This window comes from Quercus suber, unplaced genomic scaffold, assembly GCF_002906115.3.
Source record: "Quercus suber isolate HL8 unplaced genomic scaffold, Cork oak 2.0 scaffold_199, whole genome shotgun sequence".
In the NCBI taxonomy this organism is placed as follows: Eukaryota; Viridiplantae; Streptophyta; class Magnoliopsida; order Fagales; family Fagaceae; genus Quercus; species Quercus suber.
Window position 1 is genome coordinate 1,089,348 of NW_027069657.1, and position 17,950 is coordinate 1,107,297.

General features: G+C 35.6%; 2 protein-coding genes and 1 long non-coding RNA gene across 3 annotated transcripts in view; 2 read left to right on the forward strand and 1 right to left on the reverse strand.

Annotated features, from left to right (window-relative positions):
• LOC111998992 (single-strand DNA endonuclease 1) overlaps positions 1 to 17,950 on the forward strand; it is a 54,136-nt gene that overhangs the window by 12,980 nt on the left and 23,206 nt on the right. The window lies entirely within an intron of this gene.
• On the reverse strand, positions 8,581 to 10,067 carry LOC136069953 (uncharacterized). Its single transcript, XR_010631156.1, has 2 exons — positions 9,283 to 10,067; positions 8,581 to 8,867 (listed from the first exon to the last, which is right to left on the reverse strand). It is a non-coding gene; the product is annotated as an uncharacterized LOC136069953 (long non-coding RNA).
• Positions 13,579 to 16,610, forward strand: LOC111999026 (receptor-like protein EIX2). Its single transcript, XM_024031157.2, has one exon. The coding sequence runs from the start codon at positions 13,620 to 13,622 to the stop codon at positions 16,608 to 16,610; it is 2,991 nt and encodes a 996-aa protein (XP_023886925.2). The 5' UTR covers positions 13,579 to 13,619.

Below are 17,950 nucleotides of genomic sequence, written 5' to 3' on the forward strand. Positions count from 1 at the left end.
CTTTTGGTCAACTTGGTGCACCTCCAGCCTGCCATCTATATTTGAAATCATGTTTACGTTACTCTCTTCAATGCCATTCACTCTGCTACTTTCCTTATTCAACTTCTCAACAGCAATAATTGCGGGATTTTGTAACACCTCATCACCATGATTCTCGTCATTTCTGTTTTCGACTCTCTCCTTCTCCGTAGGGTTTCTCACTTTGCTTCCCATCGCCGCCGCTATCTCGGTCTGGACCAGTGACGGTTGCCTCTTGTCATTATCACCCTTGTTTTCATTGTCCCGGTTTGGCTCATGACTGCGTTCCGTCTTTCGTTTTGGCGGCGAACTGTATCGGCCCCCTGTAGCTTTAAGCCAATCTCCATATTGAAACTCCACGTCTCCACCACTCCTGGTCGCCGAGAAATGACTCGCGCAGTGGCGCAAATCATGTCCGAGTAGCCCACAGAAATGGCAAAACATGGGTAGTCTCTCGTATTTATAAGTTATCCAAGATCGTTCCCCATCAGAACCTGCTATGAATCCACCTCGGCGTAATGGCTTTGATATCGGCAAAGCAACCTTGACTCGCATGAAGTAATTTGCTTCATCTTGCTTCGGTCGTCGGCATTCTACCTCCACCACTTCACCCAACCGGCTTCCAACCTCGGTGGCCACTCTAGTTGAGATCATGTCGAAAGGGGCGCCCCATATCTGGACCCAAAGAGAAGCTTGGTTGAGCCTAACATTTTCTGCCTTCATACCCTTCCTCCATTTTGTGAGCAATAGCATTTGGTTGTCAAACGTCCAGGGCCCACCTTTGAGTATCCTTTCCAAGTCAAATTCAGTGTTAAATTTGAACTGGAAGAGATTTGAACCTACCTCTATAATTTGCACTCCATCGTCCAAGCCCCAAGCTTTCTTCATGTAGTTTTTGCAGCCTTCTTGTTAAAAGGCTTGCATGCTAGTAGCTTCCCAATCAAACTTAGCGAGCAGCTCTCAATCTCCTCTCTTCTGCCTTCATCAGTATCCTTTCCAAGTCAAATTCAGTGTTAAATTTGAACTGGAAGAGATTTGAACCTACCTCTATAATTTGCACTCCATCGTCCAAGCCCCAAGCTTTCTTCAATGTAGTTTTTGCAGCCTTCTTGTTAAAAGGCTTGCATGTTAGTAGCTTCCCAATCAAACTTAGCGAGCAGCTCTCAATCTCCTCTCTTTTGCCTTCATCAGCTATCTGTATAGTTTCTTCTTCATCCATCGTTAACTTCATTTTTCCTAATCCAGCCGCAACTTCCTCAGCCATTGTCACGAACCGACCCGGACTAGTATCCGTTGACTTTGACCCTGGACCAGTTGACTTTGACTTTTTGCGTTGACCTTTGACCAAAAGTCAAAATTTTCGAAAGGGCCTATCTTGCTCAGTTTTTCGCGTAGATTCCTATTTTGGACTCCGTTTCTTCATTTGAAGCTCCAAAATTGGTCAATTGGCACATTCTTCATTGTGGTTTCTTTAAAGGCATTCTTCAAGACATCTTCTCATGCTTATCCAACCTCAAGCCTTCATCGAGCTTCCGCCTTGAGTTTGAGGGAGGGTGTTAGAGATATATATTAGACAGATATTAGCCCAATGTAATAGGCCAAAGCCCAGTCCTACTTGTACTAGTAGTCTAGGGTTTAGTCGCCTATATATACTCAGGTTAGGGTTCATTATAACACAGGTTATTGTATTACACTCCTACACAATAAAGATGTAGCCCTTAAGGGATTCGTCCGTGGATGTAGGTCATCAAGGCTGAACCACGTAACCCTCGTGTTCTTAGTGTTCCTATTCTATGCTTCCTCTTCCGCATCCACTCTAGCATACACAACATGGTATAACACATTGCCAAACTTCGTTCAGAGCCAAACTTCGTTCTTGGCATCAAACAAACATCTCTACACAGCAAAGAAGATCATCACGTGCACATCATCATCTAAAGTCACACATGCTTGCCTGTGGGATCTAGACTCCACGGCATCACGCAGCCGCCTTGGCTCTGTCCTGTGTCAAAATCCCCAACCAAACCGTGACTTAACTTTCAGATCTGTGCAAATCAAGCCTTCGCCTGAAGAAACCAACCCCACAGACGTGTCCCACGACCTCCCGTGACGAAAACCCAGAAATCCGGTCACCCAAATCCTTGCCACGCGCCTCCACGCGCCACAGGTAGCTCCGGAACCTCCCCACGCGCCGCCACGATTTCCTTTTTTGTAGCTCATTTATTGGTCACACGCGCCGCCATATCGGCCATGTCGACCACCGATCTACCTCCAGAAGAAATCCGGCTTTCAACCGATGTTGCACGCGCCTCCACGCGCCGCATGGGATTCGGCTTGTCATTCACGCGCCGGTGGACTTATCACGCTCCTTCACGCGCCGAAAGACCATTGATGATGTCATCTGGCGTCATCAACCATGCAAGCACGTCCACGTCAGCGACACGTCATAGGATGACGTCATCGGCTCTGCTGCCCGATCCGTGACCCGACCCGAAAACCCGAAACCGACCCGGACTAGTATCCGTTGACTTTGATCTGGACCAGTTGACTTTGACTTTTTGCGTTGACCTTTGACCAAAAGTCAAAATTTCCGAAAGGACCTATCTTGCTTAGTTTTTCGCGTAGATTCTAATTTCGGACTCCGTTTCTTCATTTGAAACTCCGAAATTGGTCAATTGGCACCTTCTTCATTTTGGTTTCTTCAAAGGCATTCTTCAAGGCATCTTCAAGTGATCTTCTCATGCTTATCCAATCTCAAGCCTTCATCGAGTTTCCGCCTTGAGTTTGAGGGAAGGTGTTAGAGATATATATTAGACATATATTAACCCAATGTAACAGGCCCAAGCCCAATCCTACTTATACTAGTAGTCTAGGGTTTAGTCGCCTATATATACTCATGTTATGGTTCATTGTAACACAGGTTATTGTACTACACTCCTACACAATAAAGATGTAACCCTTAAGGGATTCCTCCGTGGATGTAGGCCGTCAAGGCTGAACCACGTAACCCTCGTGTTCTTGATGTTCCTATTCTATGCTTTCTCTTTTGCATCCTCTCTAGCATACACAACATGGTATAACACATTGCGTTTGATAATATTCTCCATTTAACATGGTATCAGAGTTAATATTCAACAGAGAAAAAGGACCTTAAAAGAAAAAGAAATAAAAAAAAACGAATACCCTAGGCCTCGCCTAAGGGAGGGATAGACTCGTAAGGGACGAGAGAAAACGCTCCCACAGAGAGGAGAGAAGTTACCGTAATTGGAAGCATGTTATATAGTCATATATACAACAAAAATGATTCCCTATGTCTAGTTTGTTATATTACATCCTATAATGTTTTCAAGTGAATATTAGTTTGTTCAACCAGGGTTTATTTTCTTTAATTTTTGAGCGTTAAAAAAAGCATGCCATGACACTCACGAGTTAATTTTTGGTCATTTAAAGCATGCCATATCAAAGTGGGCAAAATGCACACAATGGTAACAATTTAATGCAAATGTTGTGATGGCATGAATTATAGTTGTTGAGGCTGCAGATACAAACTTGTTTATCAGAATTCAAGTTGTTTTATGCTATATGCAATCATCAACATCCAGTCAACAGTTTTGGGTGATACATACCATGCCCGTAGAAGTTTATGTTTCGTTAACAAATCTCCTACAATCCTCTTCCTTGACAACATCTGTAGCTATAATTGTGATATGCTTTGCTCTGATACGCCTTGCATTCTCACTGATCACTCGGAGCCTGTTCTCTCTCCTAGCAACAAATACAAGATTTGCTCTCCACTTTGCATATTCTTATGCAATTTGCTGAATTCACAGGCAAGCCAGATATAGCATGACCTTATTAGACTGTGAAAAATATATTTATCATGAAAAAGAGTGTATTTTAATGTAAATCAAGTCAACTGAACCACTTATGTGATAGGCATGCATAACTCCTTATTTTGCAACCCATGTTAACTTTTGAAAAGAAATACCATTCCTTGTCTTCCAATTATGATATTCTTGCAATCCTAAAGAGTGGTATGTGGCTGAATTGATGGTCACTGTTATTGGGAACTTGAGAAAGTGATAAAAGGGATTTTAATTTTGAGTTTTTACGTATAGAATGGAGGCAAAATTTGAACAATGCCACTTGCAATAATAATAAATTACTACTTGTCTCAAAAGTGAAAGTATAAGTTGTTAAGAAAATGTGAATTTAGCATTTAATCATTATTTTAATATTGAGAAAAGAAGAATTATTCTTTCATAAGCTGAGTACTTGAATCCCAATTTAAATAGAGGCCCTAACTAGTAAATGGAATGGATAATTGGTTTTACGTTTTAAATCTTTTAAAACAATATTTATTCCTACATGATCATAGAAACATAAACCCCATGCTGCAAAATGATCCAATAACCAATTCCAATCACAGTTGATTTATGATTATTCTTATTTAATAATTGATTTAGTTTTACATGAGCCATCTTATTTTAAATTTTTTCCTCATAGATACAATATGATTTAAATATATAAAATCTGCTTCGTGAATTTTTATTTATTTATTTTAATTTTTTTTTATCATTAAGTCAAAACTTACTAATAGATAAAAGTGATATTAGTGGTGAGTCCATGTGAAAGTAATTGCATAGCATTCACAACTTGGTATCTAAACAAGTTGTGAAAAAATTGTGGAATAAGTTGTATCCATACTATAGTTGTATAGTCAACTATTATGTGAAAATAACATTAATAATTAAATGAGTAATACTAAAGACACAAAATTTTACAAATTATGTTTGGTACATTACTAGCATATGGATCTACAACTAACACGTTTTTAATGTACGCCAACCACAACTTGCCAACTCAATGGCTGTAAGCAATGTTTTAAATTACTTATTCCTAACCCATATTATTACTAAGCCTTGTTTTGATAATTAGGATTGAATTTGGGCCCAATGGTCCGCTGGACCCAAAAAATAAACTTTTAAGGAAAAAAAAGATTCATTTAGAATAATAAATAAAAAGCATAAATAATCTTCCATAGTTCAAAGAAAGAAATCTTTTTTTTTTTTTTTTTTTGAGAAACAAAGAAGGAAATCCTAACTATTTATATAATATAAATTCTAGTAAACATTGAATACTAGACATTTATTGATCAATGAGTAGTTACAGCCCAAGTGTACCTTCTTATATCAGACTTGGATACTAACTAACCCCCAGATTATCAGCTAATTAAGTTAACCAACCCAACTAACAATTGCTAACTTGTCATACCAGTCACTCACAGCCTCGATGTTCCTATACAACCCACACACAATCTAAACAATTGTAGTTCATTCTTGACAAAAGTAACTGTATATACAATAATGGCGGATATATGAAAACCATCAAATAAAGACTGACTTCTCTTTCTTCCTTCCATTGCATCTCAGCACCATTCTCTAGCATGAACTCACCTCCAGTTATTTCACTTCCAATCCAACCATGTGTTGCAATTTTTATTCCAACATCATCTTTCACTTCAAATCTCAGTGTCTCATAGAAGTTTACAAGAGCTGCCTTTGCAGCCTAGTGGTTCAATTTTCAAAACACCAAAAGTAGAAGAAAACCAGTAAGTGCTGTCATTTATTAAGGAAAAATGGCATCCAGTGAGATGGAAGAGGGCAAAACAAAGACAATGCAAAGGAGAAATCAAATTGACCTCATAGACTTGTGTGTGCATGTGTGTGTGTAACCGTGTGCATATGATACCGATTGGTTTTGATAAAATCTATGATGACAAAGTTAGGAAGACCAAGAAATTGAATCATCATATTCATTCTTCTAAGACATTTCTAGCTATGAGTTAATGACACGCAGATTTTCGTCTTATTATGGTGCTGTATAAACAGTGAACCTTACACTAAGGTCATGCATAGTTTTTATTCTGATTTTATCCTCTGCATAATATGGTAAATTTATCCCATCAGAATCCTTTTTTATGTTAATAATAATTCAGACTCACACAATGCGTGAAAATAAATAAGTATTTTGTATTTTAATAAAATGTATGATTTTATCTCTAAAATTTTTTCAAGATAATTTGTTCTTTCTAAATATTAAACAATTTCTATTCAGTCCAATTAGGTCTACTTCGGTTCAATTTGGTCTACTCGATCAATTTCGGTCCCCCTTCAGTTCATTTTAAATTAATTGGGCCTTAAATTGATTCTTTTTGTAGGTTTTATTTTTTATTTTAGCTCAAAATTTCATTTTTTTTCTTGATTTTTTTTAGGTTGAAAAGTATGAAACTTTATTATATTTGGGCTAAACACTTTAGTTTTGAGTTAAAAAATACAAAGAAAAATACTAAAATAGACATTAGAAATTAGAAATATGAGCCTTCAAAATGCAATAAAAATGATAAATATTCAAAAGTGTTATTCTGTCCGCATTGGTTCTATTCAGTCTATTCTATCATCTTTGGTCTTATATAGTCCATTTTGTCCACTAAAGTTAAATTCGGCCCATTCGGTCACATTCAATCCACCTTGGTCCAATTCGGTTCATTCGGGTCACATTGGACCTATTCAGTCCACATTGGTCCTATTCAGTCCATTCTGTCTACTCTGGTTTTATTTGGTCCTATTTGGTCCATTTTGTCCTCTTTGATCCACTTCAGTCCTATTCGTAACATTCGGTCTACTTTGGTTCTATTCGGTCCATTTTGTCCACATCAACCCTGTTCGGTCCATTTTTGCTTATTCGGTTCACCTCGTTCCATTTGGTTCTATGTCCATTTGGTCCATTCGGATCACATTGGTTCATTTTGGTTCACCTCGATCTATTTTTGTGCACTTACATAATGAGAAAGTACATGTTTGGGTTGAAAACACCTAGTATAAATCCAAATTTATTAAAAAAATATAAATCTCAAACTCATAATATCTAAAATTTTAAACATAGCATTTATTGTGTATGTCATTCAATGCACAAATTAATTAAGTTCATATGTTAACTAAGGAAAAGGTATCCACTTGTCACAACTATGGTTTCTAAGACCATATTTTTATTATATAATATGATATAAATGATTTTCTAACATCATGTTCAATTTAAGTTCTTACTTGGCTAATGTTTGGTTGCCATTGACCAAAATTTTCATATTAATACTATAGCTTGAATTGTGAGTGATGGCATATTTTTGCTCGATTCATGTAATTTTCAGATTTCATACTTTCAGGTTGTGTTTGTTTCCATAGTAATTTGGAGATTAATGGATGCTTGGAATGACAATTCCGTATTTCGAAATTCATAATTTACCATTTTTGAATTTGTTTTTTTATTTAGGAAAGATACTTCATCAATATTTGAAGGCTATAGCTGCTATACATGCCAGAACCATAAAAAAGCGTACATTAATCACCTACTCAATGTTCACAAAATGATGGCTTAGAGCCTTGGACACTAATAGAAATGTACAAGTTTTCATTGTTCCCAATAATAATGATAATTATTCCTATTGTTGTAGTAATAATCATAATCCTGTTCTGTTTATTTAAAAAAAAAAATCATAATTCTGTTCTTGATGTTGTAGACATTACACATCATTTTTTGAGATTCCTAAGCACAATAAAAGAATAAATTTAAGGCAGGAAACTTAGAGCAATTTCACAGACAGTTTAATAAGGAACTCGAGTTTGGTAAATAGGAGGGATTGAATCCTAGATATTAATAAGTGAAGGGCTTCTAGTTAGATTCCAATCGGAGTCTAGTTTCGTCATAATCCTATCCTTGATGTTGCAGACATTTCACACATCATTTTTTTGAGATTCTTCTGGACAATAAGAGAAGTAATTAAGGCAGCTAACTTTGAGCACTTTCACAATAATCTACGCTTTTTTTCTCCTTCTCATTGCAAATTAAATTGGAGCTTCATTGCATCAGTTGGAGTTTATAAAGAAGATATTGAGAACCAGTAAGAAGATGGAATCTAGGTAGGTCGCTTCAAGGGGACCTGGGCCTCCATAGCTGAGAGAGAGAGAGAGTTGCACAATTGCAGTATATTCATCAATGAGTAGTTACAGTCCAAGTGTACCTTCTTATATCAGACTTGGATACTAACCCCCAGATTATCAGCTAATTAAGCTAACCAACCCAACTAACTAATCCTTCTCAAAAAAACCCCAACTAACAAATGCTAACTTGTCATACCAGTCAATCACAGCCTCAATGTTACTATACAACCCACACACAATACAATTTGTACAAATTCCTAACAGAAAACAAAGGCAAGAGAAGCACAAGAATTATGAAAGATAAAGACAAGATGAAGCAATGATTAAGGAAGACTTATGTTAAAAGGAAACTTAACACGTTCATGGCAGGATACAGCAAACGCTTAGGATTAAATAGGCCTTTTAGCCAAAACAAGCCATCAATGCTTAGCTCAAATAATTTTTTTGCCTTTGTTTATTTTCTCTAGTAATTAACAATGGTGATCATTTAAATATCACCATAGAAAGAAGTGGATTATTGTTTTTGGTATGATTTTAATGTATGCTAGGGCCATACCTCTCTGAGGATTCTAAATAGGACCTTCAAAGTTCATTAACAAACTTTCTTACAAGTGGGAGAAAGCATGCCACAGGACACCATTCACTTGACTTGCAGGTTGCAAGTTTCATGCTCATTTTCGTACGTTCAATATAGGTTACGAGTTATGCTTTCATATTACAAAGGCCTTTAGCCAAAGCAAAGCTTACTAGCTTTATCTGATTACTCCGTGGTCACGTCCCACTTCTTATAGATTTGAGATACCTGCTCTGAATTTTCAATCAAGAAACTGCATACCAGTAGCAAATAGATGCCTGGGAACATGCAAATATAATATCAAATGTCATTTTGGCGAAGGTGCAAAACTGGTTTGAGCTGTAGTAGCTTTTGCAAACATAATGAAGGAACCAACATAGCCTAGCCCGGTGATGGGTTCAACCATCACTGTCCTCACACGACCTTTTAGTTTTGTAAACAGCTTCTTCTTCCACCCAAAGTATAACATTTTGTGTCTTAAACATATTTTTGTTTTATTTTTAGATGAATAGGAATTTATTTCTTAAAAACAATTACAGTAGTATCAAGACAGGCAGACTATCAAAAAATCAAAACCATACAACATATTATTAAAAGCAAACGGAAGAATATACCAATCCAACTGTTAAAACTTAAGGATCAGATAGTCTCCTATTTATCAAAAAAAAAAGAATCAAATAGTTTCCATCTAACCTTTGTTTCTAGATGAATCCTCGATATGCTAGCTTGATGCCAGTCTTCATCTAACCTTTAAGACAATAATCTTGAAGATAGTTTCTTCATCTTTAGATTGTTACCATGCCATTGAGTGTTTTCTCCATCCAACTGTGATATAAATGAGCAATCCAAGCAACTTTAAGAATGAGAACAACAAAGTCTTTTTGCCTTTTAGAACTCCAATTAATTGCCCAAGCTAACTCTGCATCCCAAGTACCAGGTTTTGTAGGAATGGAACAAAGCTTAATAGTTACTCCCAAATATGTTTTAATATCCAAGAGAATAGAGAAGACGATCTCTACTTTCTCCATCTTCTGAAAACGCAATGAAGTACACCATCTTGGTAAATCCCAGTGCAGCCACAAATCCCTAGTGGATAATCCTATACTTAGTAGCTAGCCAAGCGATGAAACTATGATTGCAAATAGATTTAGAAAATTAGATAAGCTTGCACTACTCAAATTTGGTAGAGTAACTCCAATAGCACTCCAAATTTGAATATTCCAGATTTTACAAGTTCCAAAGTGACATTTTCTTCTGTATTCTTATCAATGTTCACCTTAGTATACCTGCCTTGAATATAAACCAGAGCCTACTTACCAAAAAAAAAAAAAAAAAAAAAATCAGATCACAGAGACAGAGAAAGAATCAGATCACAGAGTCGCCATCCACAAACCAAAATACCAAAAAAAAAAAAAAAAAAATCAGATCACAGAGAGAGAGAAAGAATCAGATCACAGAGTCGCAGGCCGCATCCACAAACCAAAATACCAAAAAAAAAAAAAAAAAAAATCAGATCACAGAGAGAGGGAAAGAATCAGATCACAGAGTCGCGCAGGCGCGCGGCCCTGGGTCGCGCAGGCCGCGCGGCCCTGGGTCGCGCAGGCCGCGCGGCCCTGGGTCGCGCAGGCCGCGCGACCCTGGGTCGCGCAGGCCGCGCGGCCCTGGGTCGCTCAGGCCGCGCGACCCTGGGTCGCGCAGGCCGCGCGGCCCTGGGTCGCTCAGGCCGCGCGACCCCTGGGTCGCGCAGGCCGCGCGACCCCTGGGTCGCGCAGGCCGCGCGACCCTGGGTCGCTCAGGCCGCGCGACCCATGGGTCGCGCCTGTTTCTGGGTTTTTTTTTTTTTTTTTTTTTTTCTTCTGGCTTTCGGCTTCTTGCTTCTTCTTCAGGTTTTTTTTTTGCTTCATGCTCTGATTTCTTTCTGGGGGCTGGGGGGTAAATATTGCCTTAGACCTCGAGTCTCTGAGACTCGAGTTCCACGTGGGATGCCACGTGGGACTAGGCCAGGTCAAGGGCTATAAAAATCGAGCATCAAAGACTCGAGGTATGAGCGCATATCTCGATTTTCTGAGACTCGAGGTGCTAAAAAAAAAATAGTTTGAAAACGTTGACAACTAATTATATTGTTAGGATTTTATGGTTATTTGGCCATTTCGTCCGCCACACCGACACGAGCTTTATCTTTATCCCAACGTTAGTGTGAAAGGGAGAAATTGGTGAAACAGTTTTTCTTAGTCAACAAGTTCTGCCCAGCTTAGACAAAAAAATAAATAAAACGAACTTAGCGTACGTTAGTGTGAAAGGGAGAAATTGGTTAAACAGTTTTTCTTAGTCAACAAGTTCTGCCCAGCATAGACAAAAAAATAAAACGACTTGCGTTTGGAAATGAATTATAAATTAAAATTATTTTATAAATTAGTTTATTTTTACTATTATTTATGAGTTTTATTATATTTTTTAGCACTATTTATAGACTCTACGGTACTATTTCAACTAATTTTTACCTTTATCTATTATATTTTCAGCAATAATTTTTTAATTTCAGCAAAATAAGTAATATTTAAATACACTCTTAGAATTTAGTCTTTGGATTATAAATTTATAACTTTAAAAAATATATATTAAAAATTGAATTAGCATTATTTAAACAACCATGAATTCATAATTATCATTTTGTATAATTATATTTTAATTTTGATCATAATGATGGCAGCATAGCAACCCCATTATGGTTAGGAGGCATTTGACCTAATTTGGGTGTTCGAATAAGAGACTCAAAGTTCTAGTTATTTTTCTTTGAATTTTATGAGCCTTTTGATTGAATATTATTAAAATTTGAATTTATGGGTGTTATGTTCCAGAGATGCCAAATTAGGGAGAAGAGGAGAGAAAATCTAACAGCAAATTCGATACTTCCTTTTATATTATTAATCTATATATATATATATATAATCATTTTATTTAAATAAAATTATTTTTATTTAGTCCAAACTTAATAAAGAGTGAAACTCTATCTCTCTAACAAGTGTAACTTAAACTCAAACTCATCGTTATCATTTTTTTAAAATAAAATTATTTTTGTTTAATCCAAACTTAACAAGGAATAAAACTCTATCTCTCTAACAAGTCCAATTTAAACTCAAACTCAAATATTGATAATTTATCTCCAAATTTGCGAGATTAATCATGAACACTATAAAAAGCAAAGCAAACCCTAATATGTTTTTTAAAGTCGAGTAAAGGTATGAGCTCTTCTTATGTTATTTTCTTCTCCTCTACTTTGTAAAAAAAAAAAAAAATTTATTTTATGGTTTTCCATGTATTTTTTTTTTTTTTTTAATTTCATACATGAACCACCAAACTCTCTTTAGCCATTTTTTACAAGATTAAAAAAAAAAACTTGCAATAATTGAAATTATTCTTTTAAATGTCACCCATCTTTTTCTTATATTTCTCTATTATTTAGTCATATATTTTTTGTTTTATTTCAATAATTTCTAAGCAGTGAATCATCTGGTTCTTTAATATTTTTTGGTCTTTCAGAAGTTTTAATATCTGAATTTTGAGTTATTTTTTTGCAGAATCTGAATTGTAACACAAATTGAAGTCATACAAGAGCAAATCATGCAATGGTATAGTTTCTTAAATTTTTTATAAAATTATCTTAGTCTACCTCACAAATAGATAGGTTTTGTGCATAGCACAGGTTAGCGATTAGGTTATTATAAGACCAATTGTCTTTGCTTACTTTATGCAAACCGGAGGACTCCCTTATTGATTGTTTGGATTTTAAATATATATGAATCTTAAACAGTTAAACCATCAATTAATCCAATCAAAATTTTTTAAATAAACCATCAATTAAATTATACCCAAAGCGTCAAACTCATTGTCCAATTATTTTTAAGGACATTTCCCATAAATTATTGAGATGAAATCTAGAGATTTTATACCAAGTTAAAGCTTTAATTTAATTATACCCATAATTTAATTAAATTATACCAAGCTTTAACTTATGGGTATAATTTAATTATTGTTAAAGCTTTAACTTATGGGTATAATTTAATTATTGTTAAAGCTTTTATACCAAGTTTCTTTGCAACGGTTAAAATCTAGAGATTTTTGAAAAAAATAGTATTATTTTGTGGAAATTTTTTCTGAAAATTAACCTCTTAAAAAAAAATCATGTTTTGTATCAAAACTTCAAAATTTGCAATTTTAGTTAAAAATGTGTTTATACTCAAGTTGTGTTTTCAAAGCCATTTCAATGCAAAATGTGATATAATCAAATTTTAGTGCAAAATGTGAAATTTTAATGCTTAAAATAATGTTAATAAAGAGAGGCTATTCTCCCATAAGATTTTACCATTATTTGTAATAATAATAAATTAATATATTTTTTTGGCCAAAAAAGCCGTACAATCTAGCTAAATTCCTGACTAACTTATCGTTTTAATATGCAATTTAGCATGCTATATGTGCTTCTCAAATCTCAATATATTTTATCAAAAAAAAAAGTTTCTCAATTGTTTTTTCTATATTCCATTAAAATTTATTGTTCCCACCCATCCCCAAAAAAAAAACTCAATTTAATGATTCATGAATTTTTATAAAAGTTACGAGTAATGACAATTAACATTGAGCAATGAAATTTCCGTATTTGCAGGTAAGCTAATTGATATGATATAATATAATGTGGCCATATCAACATAAAAATGGAGGGTCCTACTACTTATTACTACTTACAAAAGTCAGTCAATGCTCGACTACTACGACTAGTCATAGACCTGGTAGTGGTTGGAGATAATGAGGTGTAGAATTTTAAGCGTAATGGTTGGAGATAATGACGTGTAGTGGTTGGAGATAATGATGGGTAGAATTTTAAGCGTAAAACAAAACAAAAGCAAACAGAGAGAGAGAGAGAGCCGAAAGAAATTGATTTGCACTAGATCCTCCTCATCATCACTCTCCTATAAATTACCCACCAATTATTATTATTGTTTTCACAACTATCTACTTCTATTAATCTCATAATGGAGACTTCCTTCAAACCCGTTTCATTCCTTTTCCTTGCCTTTCTCTTTCTTCCTAACTTCTTCTTCTTCTTCTGCATCGGACTTTCTGAGCTTCATTGCATCGATACCGAGCGACATGCCCTTCTCAAATTCAAGGAAGACCTTATTGATCCTTCAAACCGGCTCTCCTCTTGGATTGCCCATGGGGATTGTTGTCAATGGCTGGGTGTTGTCTGCCACAACCTCACTGCTCACGTCCACCAACTCCATCTCGGAACCTTTTATCCTGAAGGTGGTTTTGCAAGTTACGAACAATATGAAGCCTATGAGCGGTCAATGTTTGGTGGTAAGCTAAATCCTTCTCTGCTTGATTTGAAGCATTTGAATTACTTTGACCTCAGCTTCAATAATTTCTCTGCTTCTTCTATTCCCTCATTTCTCGGTTCAATGAAGAGTTTAACATCTCTTAATCTCTCTAATGCGAGATTTGTGGGACTCATACCTCATCAACTTGGAAATCTCTCCAATTTGCACTATCTCAATCTCCATGGTTATCGACCCGATGATTTATATGTGAATAACCTTGAATGGCTTTTTGGTCTTCCTTTGCTACAACATCTCGATATGAGTTATGTAAATCTTAGCAAAGCCTCTGATTGGCTACAACTCACAAACACACTCCCTTCCTTGTTTGACTTGCGGTTGTCATATTGCCAACTTCGTTCCATTCCACCGACATCCAATGTTAACTTCTCATCTCTCCTCACCATCGATCTTTCAAGGAACCAATTTGAAAACACTTTGATCCCATCATGGATCTTTGGTCTTCGTAATCTTGTTTCTCTTGATCTATCTTACAATAACTTTCAAGGTCCAATCCCTGTTGATCTCCAAAACATGACTTCTCTTAGTCACCTCGGTCTATCTGGAAACAATTTCAACTCTTCAATTCCCAATTGGTTGTATAGTTTTAGTCATCTTGAGTTTCTCAACCTTCACTCCAATAATTTGCAAGGTACAATCTCCAATGCCATTGAAAACCTAACATCTGCCATTAGTATTGACTTGTCAGGAAATGAACTTGGAGGAAAGTTGCCAAGATCGTTGGGTAATCTCTGTAACTTAAGGGAAATCAGTTTGTCATCCAACAAATGGAGTCAAGAGATATCTGAGATCTTAGAAAGTTTATCAGGGTGTCTTTCAGATAGACTAGAGATCTTAAACTTAGATTCTTCTCAACTCCATGGTCAATTGACTGATGAACTTGGGGTATTTAAAAATCTAGTCCAACTTTCTTTTCAGAATAATTTAATTTCGGGTCCACTTCCAGTGTGTTTAGGAAAACTTTCATCTCTGAGAATCCTGAATCTTGGGAAGAATCAATTCAACGGAACCCTCCCTCAAAATTTAGGGCAGCTTTCCAAACTTGAGGAGTTACGTATTTCTTCTAATATGTTGAAAGGTGTTGTGTCCGAAGTTCATTTTGTCAATTTAACCAGTTTGAGGATACTTTATGCACCTGGAAACCAACTGACTTTAAAAGCAAGTCAAAATTGGATTCCTCCTTTTCAGCTTGGGGCTTTGTCCTTGCAATCATGGAATTTAGGGCCAAAATTTCCCCAATGGCTTTGTTCACAAAGGCGTATGCTGTCTTTAGACATTTCTTACACACAGATTTCAGATATGGCTCCTCTTTCATTTTGGAACTTGTCTTCGCAGTTCCGATATCTAAACCTCTCCCACAATCTAATCAGTGGAGAAATTCCAAACAGTCCAGTGATGTTGTCTGCTTCAGCGATTGATTTAAGTTCAAACCATTTCAAAGGTCCGTTACCTTATATATCCTCTAATGTGCATGTGCTAGATCTTTCTAACAATTCATTCTCCGGATCTATTTCTCACTTTTTTTGTTTTAGAGTGAATGAGACAAAAAACATAGGACATCTCAATCTTCAAAAAAATCTTTTATCAGGAATAATACCCGATTGTTTGATGAATTGGAACAACTTGGTGGTCTTGAATTTGGGGAACAACAATTTCGTTGGCAGTATTCCAACATCCATAGGATCTTTGACTAACCTTCATTCTTTGCACCTATACAACAACAAATTCTCTGGAAAATTACCATCATCTTTGAAAAATTGTGAAGAGTTGGTAATTATAAATGTTGCTGAAAATAGGTTTGCTGGAAACATACCTTCATGGATTGGGCATAGATGTACAAGATTGATGGTTCTTAGCCTTCGCTCAAACTATTTCCATGGTCACATACCAAAAGAACTATGTGCTCTAACTTCACTCCAAATATTAGACCTTTCACATAATAAGCTATTTGGAAGCATACCTAGATGTGTTAAAAATTTTAGAGCGATGACCACAAATAATATTTCAAATAACTTGAATTATTATCGTTATATATTTGGTTATGGTCAATATCTTTCTCTCGAAAGTGCATTGCTAGTGATAAAGGGGAGCATTCGAGAGTACAACACCATTCTCCAACTGGTAAGAAGTATAGACTTTTCCAAGAACAATCTATCAGGAGAGATCCCTGAAGAAGTGACCAATCTTAAGGGATTACAATCATTGAATTTGTCATGTAATCTCTTGAATGGAAGTATACCTATGAATATAGGTACTATGGTACTATTGGAATCTGTTGATTTCTCTATGAACCATCTTTCGGGTAAAATTCCCTCAAGCATGTCAAGTTTGACATTTTTAAGTCATTTGAACTTGTCAAACAACAATTTGACGGGGATAATCCCTTTAAGCACTCAGCTACAAAGCCTCACTGCGTCGAGTTTTATCGGCAACAATCTCTGTGGACCACCACTTATGGACAATTGTACTGTAAATGATGTAAAACCCAACAGTGAAAGCGCTAGGAGTAAAGATACTGATGGACTTGAAGTGGATTGGTTCTATGTGAGCATGGCACTTGGATTTGTAGTTGGGTTTTTGGGTGTATNTTTTTTTTTTTTTTTTGGTATTTTGGTTTGTGGATGAGAGAGTTGGATGCTGAAAATATTTTGAAATTTTTTTGATTTGGACCTCGAGTATCTGAGACTCGAGTTCCACGTGGGATGCCACGTGGAACTAGGCCAGGTCAAACTATAAAAATCGAGCATCAAAGACTCGAGGTATGAGCGCATATCTCGATTTTCTGAGACTCGAGGTGCTAAAAAAAAAAATAGTTTGAAAACGTTGACAACTAATTATATTGTTAGGATTTTATGGTTATTTGGCCATTTCGTCCCGGTGTGGCTCTAGAACCAATGTTTGTGAGAAGAAATTAACATTCATTTAAAGGGGACATCGAAATGTACTACCGGAGGGTTTTCTTTCTTTGCAGATGTGGTGAAGTTTCGATGTGGGTACTGAAAATCTAAAGAAATGTGTGTCCCCATGTCTGAAGCATTGACCGAAGTCTTGCTCCATTTTGTGGGGCCTTTATCTTGATCTGGCCACATTTCAATTTGCTTACCTGCCAACTGTGCAACGAATTTTAAAACTTCATTGGTCAATTTTCAGCGTCTTTGTAGTCTTTCCTAGAAAAAAAAAAACTTTCTCGTTCAAGGGCGAGGGCTATAGACTTTAATTAATAGATTGACAATATTATTTTAATTTAAAATGAATTGAGAAATTTCAAATATAAATAAAGTATACATTATGATGAAATCATGGCAAAGTGTTTAGCTTTAGAGTGAGAAAATGTTAAGGAAATCGATAGAAGCACAAAAGATTGTCGGCAGTCGAAATCTTTATTTCTTTTGCTTTCTTTTTGCTGACATTTTCTTCATATCAAGATGATGAACTTGAATAACTGTAAGTTTTCGTTACATATGTCAGGTTACAGGGATAATCATTTTGTTCAATCTAATTAGATTGCCCAAATTAGATCCATGCGTATCAACTATCAAGATTCTCACTAAATATGCCAATAGCTGTTTAACTCAAATAATACTTTTTGATGTTTTTTAACGGATACGTCCATAAGTGATTCAAAACCTCCTTTTCCTAATTATAATTTTTTTAAAAAAAAAAATCACACAAAAGTAACATTATTTGTATCAAATTTCTTAAGAAAAATTTAATTTAAAAAAAAAAATCAGCAAAATATTCAATAAACTTTTACATAACAAATAAACATATTTAATGCACCGTATTGCTTGTGAGAATTAAAATTGAAAATGTGCAGACATTTAAAACTCTACAAACATTTAAAACTCTGCTTAGTTGGAGGATGAAAAAGTGAAATGATAGAAAAGTATGAGAATAAAAAATATATATATTATTTTTTCACTATATGTGTTTGGTAATGAGAATGAAAAAGTCAAAAAGTGAAA